Here is a 21,616-nt window from a genome sequence, read left to right as displayed (position 1 = left end):
AAGATATGAACTCATTCCTCAAAAACTCACATGCTATGGCTCTTGGTTCTGCTCCGGATGTCTCTCTTGCTCTACTGGGTCACAGCTTTCTGTTTTCTGGATTAAGGAAGTTCAACACAGAGATTTCAGGAAACAAAGCACTCACTTTGTTTATGGCTCTTCTTTATTGATGGTAATGGGCGTTCATTAAGGAAGTTAACAGGATACAAGTCAGGATCAGAAAACATAAGGATACAATTCTTATGCCCATCGTACCTCTTCTCTCTGGTCCTCAGCTTCTAAGTTCGTGGTTCCTTGACTTCTGCCTTGATCAGACAAGTGTTGACAGGCTCCTTTAGTGATGATCACTGCCCACTGCAAGTCAGCCTCCTGCACAAAGGTATGCAGCCTGGCCCCTGAGCCAGGGACCTCCACCTCAGATCTGGGTGCTGCAATCTCGGGTGCCGCTGCTGACACCACCTCTCCAGGCACGTACTCCACTGGTGACTCTTCTTTCTGGGTGGTCATGGGATTTTCCATTTCTGCTTCTGAAATGGTTCACTTACGTCCAGTAGAATGGCAAATTGACAATTCCCTAGGTAGAGTCCTCTAGATCCCACTTGCACATGCCCACTCAGTCCCCAGGTGGAAGTTACAAAGGCAGAAGAGCCACCCAACTAATTTCACATTACCACAGATGGAATAACTAGAGGAGAAAGATCCTAATATTAAGGTGTTTATCATACAGTTACTGAGGGCCTCAGCGGCTACATGACCTTTTATGAAAACAAATTTTTTAAAATTTGTACAAACTTTCGTGATGTTTTCTTTAAGGTATTGACTCCAGGAGCAACTCCACCTCACGCCAGCAACAGAATCATAGACTGACCAGGACCAGGTCTATCCTCCTCCGCATCAGGCCCATCATGCTCAACAATAGCCATCTATCTCTCCACCGTCTCCTCTATCAACCAGTTAATGCCATCATGACGCTACCCCAGGAATTCCATTTCTGATATGCATAGTATGAGTTGAGTGGGACTACATTTTGCCTTCCATCATGATCTTCCTTCCTATCTAAACTAATTAAGGAAATGCTTCCTTAATTTTTTAACAGTACTGTACTCTATATCTACACACACAGGATTTTTCTGTCTCTGTAGTACAGTACAGAGGTAGTTACTTTTGCTAATACTATACTGGTATTATTAGGTATTGTCATGATGGATAAAATGAATCGGTGTACTTGAAATTTTCCTAAGTGCTTTCTATGTATGTTGTTATTCTACTAGAGGCTTTCAAGTTGGTGCCAACTCACAGCAACCCTGCCGTGGCAGTTAGATCATTTTATGTCACCTGAAGACGGATAAAAGCGTACGGGTGTGTATCCAACCGTCGATCAGGTCACAGCCTGATGCCACAGCCTACTTCCTTGAGGGTGTGGCTTTCTCATAAGGAGGGTCCTGGAAACTCTCTGCCATTTTGCCTGCCTGCCTGCTGGGACTCCACTGGCCACTCAGAGTGGCCACGTTGTCACTGACCTTGGATGCCCATGACTCTGCGCCGCTGGCCTGCGATGTTCCTGCATGCTCCTGCTCGTGGAACCTCTCCAGGAAGCCCTTGCTTGATATCTGGCAGTCACATGCCCCTCGGCCTCCCGTTTTATTTCTTGACTGCTACTGCCATTGTGTGGATTGTGGATCCAAGTAAAATGAAACCCGTCACAACTTCAGTCTTTTCTCATCACGATTTGCTCATTGGCCCAGTTGCGAGGATTTTCCTTCTCTGTACATTGAGCTGTACTCCCCACTGAAGGTGGTAGTCTTTGATCTCCATCGGTAAGTACTTTGAATCTTCTTAAGTTTCAGCAAGCAATGCTTTGTCATCTCCGTGTCACAGGTTGTTCACGAGACCTTCTCAATTTCTGATCCTCCTTCTTCTTCATATGATCCAGCTTCTGGGGTTGTTTGCTCATTGCTTAAACTAAGTAAGTATGGTGAATATATGCAACCTTGACACACACGTTTGCCGATTTTAAGCCATTCAGGATTCTCTGGTTTTACTCCTGCAACTACCTCTCATTTTACGCATTGGTTATGAATGCGCATAGCTAAACATTCTGGGACTTCCATTCTTCACTCTTCACCACGCTAATCCATAGTTTCTTATGACCCACACAGTCAAACGCCTTTGCATACTCAATACAAGTGAACATCTTGTAGTTCTCCTTGCTTTCGGCCGAGATCCATCTGATATCAGCAATGATATCCTTTTTCCGAGTTATTTTCTAAATCCTCCTTGAGTCTCTGGTAGCTCCCTGATAATGTACTGCCTCAACTTTTTTCAGCAAAACATTTACTTGCCTGTGGCATTAATGGCATTTTTCAATATGTATGCTTTCTGGTGAGTTACCTTTCTTTATAATTGACACAAGTATGAATTTCTTCTAGTGTTGTCGGCCAGGTAGCTCACTTCTAAATTTCTTGATAGAGATGAGACAGTGTTTTCAGAACTGCCTCCGTTTCTTTTAACATGATATTCTCTCAATTTCTGGGACTTTCTTTAAAAAAGAAATGTGTGTGTGCATTAGGTAAAAGTTTACAAATGAGATAATTATTCATACACCTTCTAGTCTAATTCAATTTTTTCACTCCCCTCAATGCACCCCCCCCCCCCAGTGTTTGTTTCCATCCCTTCTTTTTTCCTTTGAGTGCTGCCTTTTTATCTTGAATGGTTGATTATTCTAGGAGGTGAGTTTAGTTCCAGACCTAAAGGGTAAGGGCCATGGTCTTAGTGGTCCCACCTGTCTCTATTTTACTGATAATTTACCAGTAATCGTGTTCTGTCTTATGCTTTGCAGTTCTATTCAACATCTTTCCCCGCTCTAGCCGACTGTCTAATGTGACCCTTTTCAGAGCAGTAGACAGTGGCGGCCAGGCACCATCAAGTTCCTCTAGTTTTAAGATTGTGGAAAGTGGTGTTTGTGTAGTCCATTAGTCCATGGGACTAATTTTTTCCATATCATTTAAATTCTTTTTGTCTCTCTTCTTCCCACTGGATGGGGGAGACAAATGGTTGCACCTTAAATGGCTATTATGATGATCTAACAGCTAATAGCTTAATTGGGATGCAGAACATTGCCTTGTGAACCATGTTATGCCAATAGACTTTGATGTTCCCTGAGACTATGGTCCTGATTCTCCCCAGACCCAAGAGCTTGTTCCCTCGAGCTGTATGTCAAAGCTTTCCTAAATTTGTCCCTTGTAGGCTCCACCACATTCAAGGGCATATTTGCAGCCAAAGTAAATATACATATAAAATATCCTCTGTCAAGCCTATATATATTGATGGATATAATAACCACTGTCCACTCTCCTGCTTGTTCAGTCTGAGATTCTGCCCAAGAATCTACTTGCAGATTCCCACTGTTGCAAGAGTGGGTATAGATCGGTTTTACCTTTATTGCCTTTAACTCTTGCAAACTTCCCATTGTCTTAGGCTATCTCCTCCATTTTAACTTAACTTCCCTCTTATTTTATATTGTCTTCACCTTCACCCAAGTTGACATTTGTTTATACTTTGGTCATGTGCTACAGAATACTGGGACTTTTAAGGTGCACAATTGTTATGGGCCACACCGGAAGGACTTGATGTGGAAACCCCACTAAATGAAGTGGGCTTTACCTCAAGTTCACCTGGAGCCCTTCGATATATGGATGAACCCCCTAGTGTGAGAAGTAGATGGCTGCTACCCCACTCATAAAGAACTGGTGGTCATTGGATCGCTTACCTTGAGGGTACCCACTGCATGTTGGGCCAGGACTACCACATACTTATACTCTTAACGTTCTCCTCACTTTATTATGATAGGTATTAGTTGGGTAGGCATGGTTTCATCATTGTCAATGAATATTATTGAAAATGTTGCACTATCACCAACCTCCACTGTTTGTGTAAATAGTATCCAGTCACTTAAAAGTTTAATCTGTACAAGTTGACAATTCAGGTATTTCAGTTCATAGTTGGGGTACACTTGAATTATTTCCTTTTTAAATTCTATACCATTGGCTAAATTAATGACACTATCAATAAAATTACCATATGCCTCAGGGAGGTGATTGATAATGTCTTCTAACATAAATTGACAATTATTCACTATGGATGCTATAGCAAAGTGTATTGAAGAAACTTGATGGCCAGATATCTGAAAGAATAGCCTCTGGGACCTTAAGAACTTGTCTTCAAACAAGTAGTCCTCTAAGTGAGACATCAAGTTAAGTCACATGGAAACAGCACACCAACCTCTGTGATGCAAGGATTATTAATAATAATCCAAATCTGAAGGAGGAACTATTGCAGAGGTGAAGTTGTGAACCCCTGAATTACAGAAGGCTATGAATGACGGTTGTTATTGTTAGGTGCTATCAAGTCGGTTCCAACCCACAGGGAGCCTATGCACAACAGAAGGAAATTCTGCATGGCTCTGCACCCTCCTAGCAACTGTTCTTCTGTCGGAGCCCATCATTGCAGCCACGCTGTCAATCTATCTCGTTGAGGGCCTTCTGTATTTTTAAATCATTTTATCGGGGGCTCGTACAACTCTTATCACAATCCATACATACAACCATGTGTCAAGCACATTTGTACATTTGTAGCCATCATCATTCTCAAAAATATTTGCTTTCTACTTGAGCTCATCATCTTTCCCCCTCCCTCCCCACTCCCCCCTACCTCATGAACCCTTGATAATTTGTAAATTATTATTATTTTGTCATATCTTACACTGTCTGAGATCTTCCTTCACCCACTTTTCTGTTGTCCATCCCCCAGATGTTTTTATTTTTATATTATTTTTAAAATGTGATGTTTTAAATACTTTGTTTATAATCTGCATATTAGGCACTATAAAAACATTGTGACAGATAAGCTTTTTCACGAAAATACATTAGATACTATTTTGTAGGTGCTGGGGAGTAAGGACAGATAAGTCCTTCCGATAAAAGTCCCTGTCCTCAGAGCAGTTTTATTCTAGTGAGTTTTCTTTTTGTTTCATTTAATATGCAGTGTTTTAATCACTGGGTTTACAAGTGTCTCAGTTTTTAAAAAAAAATCATTCTATTGGGGGCTCGTACAATTCTTATCACAATCCATACATACATCCATTGTGTCAAGCACATATGTACATTTGTTGCCATCATCATTCTCAAAATATTTGCCTTCTACTTGAACCCTTAATATCGGCTGCTCATTTTCCCCCTCCAGCCCCACTCCCTCCTACCTCATGAACCCTTCATAGTGCATAAATTATTATTATTTTGTCATATGTTACACCGTCTGACGTCTCCCCCCACCCTCTTCTCTGCTGTCCTTTCCCCAGGGAGGAGGTTATATGTAGATTCTTGTAATCAGTTCCCCCTTTCTACCCCACATTCCCTCCACCCTCCAGGCATCGCCACTCTCACCACTGGCCCTGAAGGAGTCATCTGTCCTGGATTCCCTGTGTTTCCAGTTGCTACCTGTACCAATTTACAACCTCTGGTCTAGCCAGATTTGCAAGGCAGAATTGGGACCATGATAGTGAGGGGGGAGGAAGCATCCAAGAAGCAGAGGAAAGTTATGTTTCATCATTGCCACCCTGCACCCTGACTGGCTCATCTCCTCCCCATAACCCTTCAGTCAGGGGGTGTCCAGTTGCCTACCGATGGGCCTTGAGTCTCCATTCTGCACTCACCCACATCCACAATGAAATGATTTTTCCATTCCCTTTGACAGCTCGTGGTCACACATGCTGGTGTGCTTCTTCCATGTGGACTTTGTTGCTTCTGAGTTACTAAATATGCTTATATACTGTTTCTCAGTTCATCTACTTAAAAAACAAACCAATCAAAAAACCTCACTACTACTGAGTTGATGCTGACTCATAGTTGCCCTATGGGACAGGACAGACTTTCCTGTAACTTCTGGGGGAGTAAAAGCCCAGGGCATTCGATCACATCCTATACCTCTACTGAAATGATTAGCTGGTAAAGGCTAGCCTGTCATCAGGCATTCATGCTCTCCTACTTCGAGGGGTTTTTAAGCTGGACTTCCTACTGCCAGGAAGGGCAGGATATTCCTTCGACTGAAACTTCTTCCTGTGCTTGTATTGATTGACCAGCCACACTCCCCGCAGGGACTACGGCTACTGTTTCAAAAGCTAATATTTAAAGGCCTCAGATAATATTGCCATCATGTGCCAAAAGTATCCACAAGCGTGGTTACTGAGATGAAGTAAATTCCCCCCAAAATAAATAAATAAATCAGTGAGTTGCGGAGTCTTATTCTGTGATCTTGGCTATTGACTAGTTCTGCTTGTCACAGAGACTGGATACTTTTTACTTTCTCTTTGTGCATCCAGTAGTTTTCAATATTTTGCTCATAGTATCCTTTAATATTGAGACTCAAAACTTGATTTTCCCCCTTCTAATTATTCAGCTTGAGATATGTTGTGTTAGTTATTTTATTTTTGCTTTCTAACTCCAAGTCTTGGCATATGTCATCATAATTCTCTACTCTCTTGTAGCGCTCACTTGGAAATGTTCTGTTTAGCTCTTTTATTTTATGATTTCTTCCCTTTGCTCTAGCTACTTTACATTCAAGAGCAAGTTTCAGAGTCTCTTCTGAGAGTCACTTCGGTCTTTTGTTTTCCCCCTTTCTTGTAACTGATCTTTTGCTTTCTGTCAAGAAGCCCTGGTGGTAAAGTAGTTATGTCACTAGGAGTGGGTTTTGACTCAATGGCAGGGAGTTTCGGTTGGTTGCTTTCTGCATGTACATTGTTCTTAATGTCATTTCTACAACTTATCAGGTCTTTTGCCACTAGTGTTCAACGTATCAAATCTGCTTTGTGGGTGTACTCTGAATTCAGGTGGGATATACTCAAGATTGTTTTTTGGGCTCTAGGGACTTATTTTAAATTATTTAAAATTTTTTTCCAGCTTCAACCAGAACTTGCATATTAGTAATTGATGGTCTGTTCCACAGTCCACCCTGGGCCTTGTTTTGGCTGATGTATTTTCTCTAAATCTTCTCTTCCTACAGAGGTATTTGATTCCTCCTGCATTCCATCTGGTGAAGCCCATGTGTATATTTGTTGTTTATATTGTTGAAAAAAGTAGTTGGTTATTAAATGTCTATTATGAAATTTAGCATTGTTTCTATCACCATGGCTATGTTTTGCAATTTCTGATCCTTCCTTTTTCATTTCTAACTCTCACATTCCAATCGACAATAGTTGTTAATACATTTTATGTGCATGTTTGATCGTCATGTTGAAGCAGTTGGTAGACTTCTTTAATATTTTTCATCAGTCATTTTAGTTGTTGCTGTGTAAAGGTGAATAATAATTCTATTAGCTGGATGTCCTTGTATGTGTGTACATTTTATCCTATCACAGACAGCATGTACCTCAAGACAAAAAATGTTCTTTTTGAGAATTAACATGATTTCATTCCTCTTGGTTTTTGATTCCTAGTATAGTAAACCATATGGTTGTCAGACTCAAAATGGCCCATTTCAATCTTTTTTCAGCTCACTAATGACTAGGATATAGATTTTTACATGTTCCATTTCAGTTTTGACAACTTTCAGTTTTCCTAGATCTCTACTCCATACACTACTCATTTGGATTATTATAGAACATTCACAACCGTTTCTTTTTATTTTGAGCTGGGCTCTAGCAGCAAATTTTGTCCCCAAAGCCTTATTCCATCCAAGTCATTAAGATTAAGGCCAACTCTACTCCCCAGTTATGATTGCCTTACAACCTGAACCACTTACCTTTCAGCACTCTGTTTGACAATGTTCTGTTGCATTCATAAGGTTTTCAGGGGTTGTGTTAGGCTGGGCTATTTAAAGAAATCCAGAGACACCATGTGATCATTAGATTTATAGTGCTAACTAGGCCAATAGGGACACGTGGACAGAGTTTAATCAGGTCACAACTTGGTTGGAGGGCAACAACATAAATGGCTTTCCAAGGTCGGTCCCCTTGATCAGATCACTGTGCTGCTACTGCTTGAGCTAGTTCTTTGCCTCACCGTCTACTGCACTACCTGTGGGCCCAGCCAACCCATGGATAGTGTTGCTAGAGCTTGAGGCTCCTTTGAGAACTGCTTAGCCGTACTACTGGGGGGTACATTGCTTGAGCTCAAGACTGGTGGATCCTGTTGCTGTGTGCTGCTTGAGTTCAAGATCCCACGGGAGCCAGCTTCGCTAAACATAGGTGCAATTAACTGTTGCTGATCCACCCTGCTGTCTGTTGCCTGAGGGAAGACTCTGCCTCCCTTGTCTGAGGGAAGATTCCATTGTAGGCTTTCTTGACCTTGGACCAGCAGCCTGTGTGAGTTGAAGGACATTCAGTATATTAGCCATTAGATTCCTTCTCACTATATTAACATAACCTTTTATATATGTATAATCTTAAGTGTTCTGGTTTTGTTTCTGTAGAGAACCCTGCCTAATATAACCCATATATGTGTAAGAGAGAGTTTTATATCAAAGAGCAATTGTATATTGAGAAAACATACCAGTCCAGCCCAGACCAAGTTCACAAGTCTGATATTAGACCATAAATCTAATACTAGTCCCTAAATCCCTCTTCAGACTCATGTACTCACATGCAATGTTTCAAAATACAGGAAGATCACAGGCTAGTGGGTACAAGGTCTTGTGGAGCCAGTGGCAGTTGGAAGAATCTCCAGGGTTCTTGCAGGTTTCAGCGCAGCTCCACATGGCTTGTCAACAGGAAGGTAAAAGCAAAGAGAGGTTGATCTCGGTGGCCCTCCAGTCCAACCTGGTTGTTATGCTAAACTCCAGCCCTTCACTCTCTAAATACCTTCAAGTTCACATGAGAATATGTAACTACCACAGGATTAATCCCTCAGAACTGGAAAGTCTATTTTTTTTCTTAATAGTTTGCTCTTAATTTGTAAGCTCTGCTGAAATCTATCTGCTACGGGCGACTCCACTTATATTTAAAATACAGGTGGCATAACTTCCAGCTTTATGGCAACACACTAGTCACCACGGTGCAACAAATGGAGAGACATGTACTGGAAGCAAACCAAGGTCCTCCATCTAAGTGCTTGAAGGCCCCACACTTGTCAGGGAGCCCCTGCTCTGGTTTACTCACTTTGTGGACTGGGAAATTCCCTCTTTTTCTTGTGCCACTCTGCTTCTCTGCTGCTGCTCCCCTGTCACTCCTCTGCAGCTTCTATCACATCACAGCTTTCTGTTCTATTCCTAGATATTCTACTCCTAGTACATCTTTTAACCTGAGCCATAAAATTCAACTCTTTATGATACAATTATGAACAATCAACTCTCTCTGAACTTAATTGTAATTCAATAAATAGCCTTCGATTTATTTTTATAACTCCTTGTTCATTTACAGTGATTATAAAGGAACAATGTCAAATGAATACATTCCATAAGTAATACTGGGCAGTTTTCTAACCACTAAATCTAATTGAGTATATTCCTTATTAAATAAGTCAACTTGCACTTTTCATCAAGCACAAAATTTTGACATTAAAGTCACACATTAGCATACCAAATGAATTAGGAAACAACGGATGCTTTAAACACTACCTCTTTCACGGAGGAGATGCTACTTGCTCTCGCAGTGTGTGCCTCTCCGGCGCAGTAGCTCGGCACTTCAGTCGAACGCACATACTTCTCTCTTTAGCTGCTTTCTTTTTCTCATATATTTTTCTTAGGCACTTCAGAAAGCAATCTTGGCTCTTAGAGTCCTTAATACCTTAATATATAGATAATCTCCTGCTAAGAATCTTGCCTTTAACGTGTTTGTTCACAATAATGCCAACAGCCTGCTGAGTAGCACTGCAAACCCCTGTCTTCCCATGGGAACATGTAAAGGGCATTTCTTCTTTCACAGTACCCATTATCCTATGGTCCATAATACCCTCTTTGCTGTGTGTGGCCAGAGGAAGCACACCATACTTTCTGACACGCCTGGAGGACAAATAGCAGGCGCCTCACCTCTCTCCCTTCATCCTCATCATTTTTGCTAGTTACTGTAAAATGATGGCTTCTGACACGCAGAGACTCCAGCTTCTCTTTCTTGATGGGAGCGAGATTTCCCTCCTATCTGTCCCTGGTTCTGAGATGGTTCACTTTAAACCCAGCAGGAGGGAAACACTGACAAGCTCCCTTATTATACTTTCAAGTTTGTACAATCACAATTATCCCTGTTACAATTACCCAAAGCCGAGTCATAAAATCCTAACAGCATTACTCCCCACCTTCTTTTATCCAAACCCATCAGGAAAAAAGGAGTTTGGTAGAAGTTACGAAGATTTTGGTTAAAAGAGCAATGTTGGAAAACTATCTGTATGTAAAGACCCAAGATGAACTATCATAGTGGCTTCAACAATGGACTGAAGCACAGTTGCGAGGATGGCAATGAGCCTGGTCGTATTTTGTTCTGGTGCTCCTGTGTCCCTATGAGACAGGCTAACTGCATGGCGTCTAACAACAGCAGCACCACTTACTGAGGAATTCTGCCTTGATTTACATCGGTCAAAATGGCAGTTTGGGCCACACTTGAGAGAACCCTATCAAGCCCCCTTTCAATATTCTTTGAGGTTTGGGATCAAAAGGAAGGTTGAAGGGGCAAGATCAGGATATAGGGTGGATAAGGTAAGCAAAACATTGTGTACAATCCCTTTGATAAATTGCTGAGCTCAGTTTGTTAGTATTTTATTGACGATTTTTGCTTCCATGTTCAGGTACAGGACCAGGTGGTGTTTTGTTTTGTTGTGCATAGGGTTGCTTGAGTTGCAGCTGACATGACAGCAGCTAACAACCTTCACTGGGTATATGGATCTATGGTTTTCGTACAGTGTCTTTGGCATTAGTTTGTGTTCTTTTTTTGGACCAGTCTAGTTAAACTTTTCTCAACCGATATTTTTTAAGGAATCAGGTTCTGGTTTTATTGATTCTATTGTTTGTCCCTTCTCTGTTTCCTTTTTTTTGATTGATCTTTGTTGTTTCCATTCTTTTAGTAGTGTTGGGAGTGTTTTCCACTTTCTGAAAGATGCTGCTATGAACATTTTTTGTATGAATATAAGTTTTCATTTCAGTTGGGTTAATGCATACCAGTGGATTGCTGGGTCAGGTAGTGTGTGTAACTGTGAAAATTGCTAAATTGTATTCTAAAGTGTGTGTACTATTTTGCAATGCCATGAACACATTGCCTCTCATATATCACATTCTAAGAAGTGTGTCTCTTTGACTCATGCCTTTTGTCCAATCTGTTCACATAAAGTTGTTTATAACTTTCCCTTATAAGTCCTTTAAATTTCTCTAGGACTAGTAGTGATATTGCAGTAATTTGCATCCTGTTATTTTGTTAATCCAGTTAAGAATCTGTCATTTCTGTTAATCTTTTAAAACTAACAGCTCTTGTTTTAATTACTTTTCTCTATTTTTTCTGTTTCCTGTTTCATTGATTTCCACTATGATCAGTATTTCCTTTCTTCTGAGAGCTTTGGGTTTTATTTGGTCTTCTAATTTAAGGCAGGTTAAATTATTGATTGGAAGCATTTTTCCTTTCTCCCAAATAGGTATTTAAAGTGATATATTTCATTCTATCCATTGTTTTAACTGTAAAACATAACTTTTTGGTACATAATGTTTAATTCAATTCTCATTCGATCCATGGGTTATTTAGAAGTGTTTTAATTCCAAGATATTTGGGACATTCTGAGCTTTCTTTCTATTGTTGATCTCTACTTTGTTTGCTTGTTGGGTCACACATTGAGCTAACCTCAAGGTGAGCAGTTCAAGTCTACCAACAGATCTGCAGGGGGAAAATGAGGCTGCCTGCCCCCGTAAATGTCACAGCCTCAGAAATCCTATATAGCTCAGTGTGAGAAAGAATATATTTGATGGCAGTGGATTTTTTAACTTTCCAATTTTATTGAAACCAGTTTTATGGACCAGCATATGGGGTATCCTGGAGAAGGTTCCATATGTACTTGAAAACAATGCATGTTCTGAAATCTCTGAGTGGAGTTCTATAAATAAAATGCGTTGTCAATTTTGTTGATAGTATCATTAAAATTTCTATATCCTACTCCAATGAATTCAACAACTTGGAAGACATGGACAAATTCTTGAAAAAACAATCCCTCCCTAGACTACCCCTGATGGAAGTCAGAATCTCAACAAACCCATAGAAATAGATGAAATAGACAAGGTTATCAAGAGATTACCACACACAAAAAAATACCCTGGACCAGATGGCTTCACGGAAGAATTCTATCAAGCATTCAGTGAAGAACTGACACCAATCCTACCCAAACTCTTCCAGAACATAGAAACTTCCGAACTCTTCCTATGAAGGTAGTATAACTCTGATACTGAAACCGGGCAAGGATCCCATAAGAATTGAGAACTACAGACCAATATCCCTAATGAACATCGATGCAAAAATTCTTAACAAAATACTGGTCAATAGAATACAAAAGTTTATAAAACAAATAATTGACCATGACCAGTGGGATTCATACCAGGGATGCAGGGATGGTTCAATATACGAAAGACCATTAGTGGATGATTGGACATCCCCTTACAGAAGGGTTGTAGAGAGGAGATGAGCCAGTCAGGATGTAGTAAAGCATCTATGAAACATACAACTTTCGTCTAGTCCTTAAATGCTTCCTCCCTCCAACTATTATGACCCTGGTTCTACCTTAATAGTATGGCTAGTCCAGAGCCTGTACATAAGTACAGATAAGAGCTGGAAACACAGGAAATCCTGGACAGTTAAAACCCCTGAGAGTAGCCATACCAGGAGGGTAAGGGGAAGGTGGGGGGGGGGGAAGAAAGTGGGAACTGATCTCAATTATCTACTTATAGTCCACTCCCAGGGGGATGTACAACAGAAAAGTGGGTAGAGGGAGACATCAGTCAATGTAAGAAATGAAAAAAAATCTATAAATTATCAAGGGTTCATTGGGGAGGGAAGGGAAAAATGAGGAGCTGATACCAAGGGCTCAAGTAGAAAGAAAATGTTTTGAAAATGATGATGGCAACAAATGTATAAATGTACATGACACAATGGATGGATGTAGAAATTGTGATAAGGGTTTTATGAGCCCCCAATAAAATGATTTATCAAAATTAATTTTTTTCTATATCCATTATGATTTTCTGGTTGTTTATCAACTACCGAGAATGAGTTCTAATTCAAATCTCTAGTATTAATGTTTAAATGTCTATTTCCCCTTTTAATTCTGTCAGTTTGGTTTATTTTTCTCCAGATGCGATATTTTCTATTGATCCTTCAGTCACCTCAAATCTATTGAACCACTTAATGTACTAAAAAATTTCACTTATCACACCAGCCTGCATGATCATGAGGTGGCAAAGGGATCAGTTCTCAGGCATCAAAGAACAGAAAATCATATCATTGTGTGCTCATCTCTCCAATATAATCGCTGAAGACAAATGCATGCATAAACAAATGTGGTGACGAAAGCTGATGGTGCCTGGCTATCAAAAGATATAAAAGCTTGAAGGTAAACAAGCGGCCATCTAGCTCAGATGGCCTGTGTGATCACGAGGTATAGAGGGGATCAGGTATCAGGCATCATCAGAACAAAAATTCATGTCATTGTGAATGAGGGGGAGTGTGGAACGGAGACCTAAAGCCCATCAGTAGGCAATTGGACATCCCCTTACGGAAGGGTCGCAGGGAGGAGACGAGCCAGTCAGGGTGCAGTGTAGCAATGATGAAACATACAACTTTCCTCTAGTTCCTAATTGCTTCCCTCTCCCTCCACCCCCACACTATCATGATTCCAATTCTACCTCACAAATCTGGCTAGACCAGAGGATGTACACTACTACAGATAGGAACTGGAAACACAGGGAATCCAGGGCGGATGATCCCTTCAGGATTAGTGGTGAGGGTGGTGATGCTGGGAGGGTAGGGTGAAAAAGGGGAACAAATTACAAGGATTTACATATAACCTCCTCCCTGGGGACGGACAACAGGAAAGTGGGTGAAGAGAGACGTTGGACAGTGTAAGATATGACAAAATAATAACTTATAAATTATCAAGGGTACATGAGGGAGGGGGGAACAAGAAGGGAAGGGAGAAAATGAGGAGCTGATGCCAAGGGCTTAAGTGGAGAGCAAATGTTTTGAGAATGATGAGAGCAATGAATGTACAAATGTGGTTTATACAATTGATGTATGCATGTATTGATTGTGATAAGAGTTGTATGTGCCCCTAATAAAATGATTAAAATTTTTTTTCACTTACTTTATCTTTAACTATTTTTTCTAGTCTCTGAGGAGCCATCAAAACCTGTTAGTTATGTGTGAACTGAAATCATAAAACAATCTATTCACTAGAGAGATTCAAAATTTAGAATATTTAGATTTCTTAGGAATAAAGGACAAAGTACAAAACCCTTGGGTAAACTAAAATTATTTATTCCACATCACCATTTTCCTTAAAAAAGCTAGCTTCTGGAACCATAGTTTATGTCCACAAGGGAAAATGGCTGTGGCCCAACACATCAGATTTTAATATGCACAGAATTAACAAAGCTCTATTTCCATCCATGTAAGATTGTCTCTACAATTGAAATGTATCTTACAATTGTTGGCATATCATTGTACAATGTTCTCTTAGTGGTATATAAATGCACATGATACAAACAATTGAGTTCTAAATTAAAGAAAATGAAAATAAATCCATGGGAATGAAAATATTATCTTGATTATATTCTGCTTGAATTTCCAGAACATCTCTAGATTTGACTCATTGCACACCAATGAGTCAAAGGCATGACAGGAGGGGGAAAAAGTCATTTAAGAGACAGGAAGAAAAGATTGAAATGATTGTCAGAAGAGACCCTGAAACTTGCCCTTGATCATAGAGTGACTGAAGCAAACAAAAGAGCTGAACAGAAAAGTGTTAAGGGTACCTGGAGAAGATAAATCAATGTATTATAATGAAATGTGCAAAGACCTGGAGGTAGAAAGTCAAGAAAAAAAATAACAAAATCAGCATATTTCAAATGGAAAGAACTGCAGGAAAAAGTCAAGCCTAAAGTTGCAGAAGTGCAAGATTCTCTGGGGAAAATATTGAACAATGAAAGGAGTATTAAAAATAAAAATCAAAGGGAGGGGGAGCGGAGAGGGAGGGGGAAAAAAAAGAGGACCTGATGCAGAGGGCTTAAGTGGAGAGCAAATGCTTTGAGAGTGATTAGGGCAAAGAATGTACGGATGCGCTTTATACAATTGATGTATGTATATGTGTGGATTGTGATAAGAGTTGTATGAGCCCCTAATAAAATGTTAAAAAAGAAAAGGAAAAAAAAAGGAAAATGATTAGGGAAAAGAATGTACAGATGTACTTTATACAATTGATGTATGTATATGCAAGGATTGTGATAAGAGTTGTATGAGCCCCTAATAAAATGTTTTTAAAAAAATCAAAAGGAGGGAAGCAATGTACAGAGACACCATACGAACTGAACTGGTTGACATTCAACCATGTCAAGAGGTAATACATGACAAAGAACTGATGGTTCTTGAAGGAATAAGTTCAAGGTGGACTGGAGGGATTAGTGAAAAAACAAGGCTCTAAGAATTGATGGAATACCAATTAAAATGTTCCACCAAGCTGATGAGGCACTGAAAACACTTGCTTGTCTATGCCAAGAAATTTGGAAGACAACTACTTGGTGAACTGACTGGAAGGGGTGTTGTTTTTCCTCCATTCTAAAGAAAGGCGACCCATAAAAATTAGGAAATTATCGACCAATATCACATGCAAATAAAACTTTGCTGAAGATCATTCAACAATGGTTGTAGCAGTACATACACAAGGTGCTTCCATAAATTCAAGCCAGGATCACAAGAGTATGTGCCACCAAGAGATCGCATCTGGGGGAAAAAAGAGATCCCATCTGATGTCAGATGGATCTTGACTAAAGGCAGAAAATACCAGGAAGGTGTTTATTTTTGTTTGATTGACTATACAAAGGAATTAGACTGTGGATTATGAAAAGAACATGGTTAACTTTGAGAATAATGGGATTTCCAGAACACGGCATGGTACTCATGTAGAACTTGTATATGGATCTAGAAGCAGTCATTCAAACACAGCAATGAAGTGCCGTATGGCTCCAAGTCAGAAAAGGTGTCAGCATTGTATTCAGTCACCATATATATTCAAACGGTATGCTGAGTAAATCAGAGAACTTAGACTATATGAAGAATGTGGCATCAAAATTGGAGGGATGCTCATTAACAACCTGTGGTATGCAAGTGACACAACCAGGCTGGGTGAAAGTGAGGACTTGAAACACTTGTGCTTTCAGAATGGATTGCAACTCATTGTAAAGAAAATAAAAGTCTTCACAACTGGACCAATGGACAATATGATAAATGGAGAAAAGGATGGAAATTGTCAAGAAGTTAATTTTTCTTGGAGGCACAATCAATGCACAGGGAAGCAGCCTCAGGAAAACACATTACAATGGGAATCTTCAGCACAAGACCTAGGAAGTCATCGTGAGGATTAAAGTGCTCCTGACTCAAGCCATGGAATTTTAATTGCTTAACATGCATGTGAAAGTTGGACATTGGATAAAGAAGACTGAAGAACTGATGCATTCAAATCATAGTGCTAGTGATTAATATTCAAAGTATTATAGACTACCGGAAGATCAAACAAATCTTAGATGTACAGCCAGGATGCTCTTTGGAAGGCAGAAGGTGAGACTTGTCTAATGTACTCTGGACATGTTGTCAGGAGAGTTCAATTCATGGAACAGGACCTCATGCAAAGGAGACAACGTCAGTGAAAAAGAGGAAGACCAGCAATGGCTGCAATCACGTGCTCACACATACCAATTGGAAGCATGGCACGGGACCCAGGCAGTGTGTTCTTCAGCAGGGATGCGATGGGTTAGAAGCAACGTGAAGGCACCGAACAACTTGGAATACAGGTATTTTTTTCTGTCCCAACTTGCCTCACAGTCTCACTCTATCCAAGTTGAAACCTAGCTGCATAAAATCACAGTATTTCTATCCCTTTCATGGCCACGTGCGATGTAAAAATCAACTCCAAATGACTTCTGTTTTGCTCACTCTGAGTCGCTGCTATAAAGAATCAGTGTTAGGGCACCCCAGACACTTATTATTATTATTTTAAAATCACTTTATTGGGAGCTTCTACAACTCTTATCACAATCCATCCATCCACCCATCCATCCTTCCATCCATCCGTGTCAAGCATATTTGTACATGTTGCCATCATCATTCTCAAAACATTTGCTTTCTACTTGAGCCCCTGGTATCGGTTCCTTATTTTTTTCTCCTCCTTCCCCACTCCCACCCCCCCCCCATGAACCCTTGATAATTTATAAATTATTATTTTGTCATATCTTACGTCATCCGACATCTCCCTTCATCCATTCTCCACTGTCTGTCCCCCAGGGAGGAGGTTATATGTAGATCCTTGTAATCTGTTCCCTATTTCTCCCTCCACCCTACCAGTATTGCCATTCTCACCACTGGTCCTGAGGAGTTCATCTGTCCTGGATTCCCGGTGTTTCCAGTTCCTATCTGTACCAGTGTACATCCTCCAGTACAGCCGGATTTGTAAGGTAGAATTGGGATCATGATAGTTGGGGGGGGGGGACATGCAAGAACTAGAGGAAAATTGAGTGTTTCATCATTGCTACAATGCACCCTGACTTGCTCGTCTCCTCCCCTCGGCCCTTCTGCAAGGGGATATCCAATTTCCCGTAGATAGGCCCTGGGTCCCCACTCTGCATTCCCTCTCATTCTCAATGCTATGATTTTTTGTCTTTGATGACTGATCCCTGATCCCTTCGATGCCTTGAGATCGCACAGGTTGGTGTGCTCGTTTCTCAGCTAGATGGCCGCCTGTTAATCTTAAAAGCCTTTAAGATCCCATATGCTATATCTTTTGATAGCCGGGCACCATCAGCTTTCTTCACATTTGCTTATGCACCCGCTTTGTCTTCAGTGATCATGTCGGGGTAGGCTGGTATGCTTCTTCCATGTGGGCTTTGCTGTTTCTCAGCTAGTTGGCTGCTTGTGTATCTTCCGGCCTTTAAGACCTCAGATGCTATATCTTTTGATAGCCGGACACCATCAGTTTTCTTCACATTTGCTTGTGCACCGGTTGTCTTCAGCAATCATGCCAGGAAGGTGAGCATCTCAGACTACCTAATTGTTAGAACAAAATGTTCGTGTTGAGGGAGTACTTGAGTAAGGGCCCGCTGTCCATCTGTTTCCTTAATATTAAACCTACAAATATGCCATTTGGGTTTCAGGAATTCTTCAGTTACATTGCCCTTGATTCAGCCCTGCCAGACCTCTTACACCTTCCTTGCCACTGATTTCGGATCACTTGTTGTTCCCTTGTCCCTGTGTTTGTTAACACCCACTTCATTTCCTCTGCCTCCCCCTCTCCCATGTCCCCCTGGAACTGTCATCCCATTGCTCTCTCTTCCAGCTTTACCCCCACCTATCCCTTCCAGGTAGACATGCAACAATTGTACCATCACAAGACTGAGTACAACGAAGCAACAATAGAAAGTAACAATAGCTGAGAGGTAACTGGTGCTGCTGAGTGGCTGTTGGCTTTTGCGTTCCTGGGTTTGATTTGGTTCTTTTCCGACTCCACTAACAGGTAAAGATGCAGATCTTTGTAAAGACCCTGACTGGGAAAACCATCACTGAGCTGGAGGTAGAGCCCAGTGATACCATCGAGAACGTGAAGGCCAAGATCCAGGATAAGGAGGGTATCCCCCCTGACCAGCAGAGGCTCATCTTTGCTGGCAAGCAGCTGACCACAACATCCAGAAAGAGTCGACCCTGCACCTTGTCCTGCGCCTCAGGGGTGGCTGTTAATTCTTCAGTGTGCATTCAAGTGCCCTATAATGGCATTACTCTGCACTATAGCCAGTTGCCCCAATATGTTTAGAAATTAACCAGTTTCAGTAATAGCTGAACATGTTCAAAATGTTAATAAAGGTTTTGTTGCATGGTTAAAAAAAAAAGTAACAATAGCTACAACAAAACCCCCTATAAATAGTTCAAGATCTATTTGTTGTCTTTCCCGAGTGTTTCCAGTCGAGTCTGATGGGGTGCCATGCCCTGGCCCCACATCTGTCCCTGGGGACTTCATTGCTCTGCTCCCCCTGCTGCATGCCCCCAATGGCTGGCTTTGGCATAGTGTGCTCAGGGAGAGCACAATTCCCATCATGTGTCTCTAGTTTATTTTTTAATTGCAACTTGCTTTAGATTAGATGACTGTCTTTCTTAGCATTTTGCCTGTTTCACCCAAATTTTACTGTATCTAGTAGATATTTTTTCTATTGAGTGCTGTTAAATTATGGTCACCTTTAGTTTTAAAATGTTTCAGTTAACTTTTGGTGTGTTTTAAGTAATGTGCATTACATCATCTTATCCAAAGTAACAATGAACTTTTTTGAAAAGTAACAATGAACACTAGATGTTGCTATTTTGATTTAGAAAATAGCATAAAAGTAGTTAAAAATTATTCTTTTCTGCCAATAAAATAATAGTTCTGACATTTTTATAACCAGAAGTAGCCAATGCTTAAATCAGCTAGAATTCAAGAATGTTAGAAGACTCTACACCCTTTGGTTGGGTATGAAGAATTTAATCTTTCTTTAAGGAATGAACAAACAAATAAAAAATAACTATGCTTGATTAAAAGAAAAAAGTAAAGACAGAGACTGACTATTGAATGCATTATATATGCACAAATGTAGATTTATTTCATAAGAAATGAAACAGCTTCATCGTCCAAAGAGCACTGTATCCCTTTAAAGCATCAACAGTCACAAGGCACATATGTATGAAATACCTCAAGCGAAATAGAAATGAACATAAAAAATACAGTGTGTATAATTTTAAAAGATGTGGAAGACCATCTGTTAATATGGACATAGATTTAAAAATGACTTATTTTCTTTTACAATTTTATTTCTTTACCATTGATCAATAAGAGAAGGATCAGCCGTATAATATTTATAAGCTGCCTTGTGGCACCTATCATGTACTTTTATGTCATTTAATTTGGATTACTCAAGGAAAAAGTAGCTGTACCTAAAGTACAGCTTAAAATTTTCTTTAAGCAAAAAACCAAACCTAAATTTTCCTTAGCTTAGAAAACGCTTGAAGTCACATGTTGCTAGGCAAACCCAATTGCGTAGCCAGCACAGAGGTGGGGAACGCTTCACTCTGTGCACACAGGGTCACTATGAGCTGGAAGGGGCACGCTGGCACCTCACAGGCAAACCCACTTTACCAACAGAAATCAACATAAACGCAAACTCATTGCACAATTCAGACTCACAGAGAACCTGTAGGACAGGGAAGAGCTGCCCCTGTGGGTTTTTAAGAGTGTAACTCTTCATGGAATAGAAAGCCTCATCTTTCTCCTGTGGAGCAGCTGATGTTTTCAAACTGCTGGCCTTGCACTTAGCAACACAAGGTGTAACCATTATGCCACCAGGGTTCCAATGTTTAAGATATTTTAAAATACAAAAGACATGATTTACAATTTAGAATCATCACAGTAACCCTCTTTCTAAAACAGATTAGAAGTCAATTCATAAAATTGACAAAATATATTAAAATAAAATATTTGTTTAAAAGTATTGCTCACTTAGGACATAAAATGAATATTCTCTGGTTAGTGATGCCAAGATTAGCTGTTAGCAAGGGTCTAACCAATATTTAATGTATATAAAATTTCTTTTCTAGTGAAAAGTTTAATCACACCAAAAGTGTTCTTTTAAATATTAGCCCCAATTTAGCTACACATGATGAAGATTGGAAAATATCTGGTTAAATTAGATCTTCAATAATAAATCTTGCATCATATACATATATATACATACACACATAAATACATATATATAAATGTTCCAAAGTCATTTTTATATGAAATAGGAGGGTGTTAGGGAGTGCTTATAGATTCTTTACTATTAGAAGTGAAAGAAGAGACAGTGAAGCTCCATTTTAAACAACAAAAGAATATAAAATACTAGTATAATAAAACATTTAAATAGTACTAAGTAGCACAATTTAAATACCAGTTATACACTATCACTAATTTTCCTCTTTAAAAAAATCAGTTCTCGGATTTTGAAGTGTTTTCTTTTTAAAAATAATAAGCATTCTCCTCATGGTCACACATTTGGTCCGTGTCCATACTGTCTGGTAACAAATCTTTTAAGTATCCACACATTTTCTTTTAGGTTCTCCATGGCCAGTCGAGGTCTCTGCAAAACCCAAGCGGCACAGCCACCTCCATCGTCTTGTGTGGAAGAGAGCCCCACGCCCGGAGACACCGCCTACAGCAGGACGGCTTGGGCCACCTCTTTGATTGTGGATGCGGCCTTCTCCAGCTCGCTTTCGCTTTGTTCCACTGTAACCACAACTCTAATGCTGAAAAACAATTAAGGATTACGAACAGTATGAAGTGGGAGCTTGCACAAGGAGTTAGCAATCTACAGTCTCAGAGGTACAGCTTTCAAACAATGG

At 40.1% G+C, this 21,616-nt stretch overlaps 1 protein-coding gene across 2 annotated transcripts in view; it reads right to left on the bottom strand.

Moving 5' to 3' along the window:
* Positions 1-19,805: 19,805 nt before the first annotated feature.
* Positions 19,806-21,616, bottom strand: part of SPTLC1 (serine palmitoyltransferase long chain base subunit 1) — a 61,344-nt gene continuing 59,533 nt past the window's right edge. The window contains exon 16 of one of the 2 annotated variants that reach the window (XM_075549749.1): positions 19,806-21,480. In XM_075549749.1, coding sequence (XP_075405864.1) covers positions 21,305-21,480 — 176 coding nt within the window. In that variant the 3' untranslated portion in view covers positions 19,806-21,304. Of the gene's footprint in view, positions 21,521-21,616 lie in introns of both variants that reach the window. The other variant, XM_075549748.1, reaches the window with a different exon arrangement.

This window comes from Tenrec ecaudatus, chromosome 5 (assembly GCF_050624435.1).
Source record: "Tenrec ecaudatus isolate mTenEca1 chromosome 5, mTenEca1.hap1, whole genome shotgun sequence".
Lineage (NCBI taxonomy): Eukaryota > Metazoa > Chordata > Mammalia > Afrosoricida > Tenrecidae > Tenrec > Tenrec ecaudatus.
Note: the sequence above shows the minus strand (reverse complement) of the source record. Positions and strands in the feature narration are given on the sequence as shown.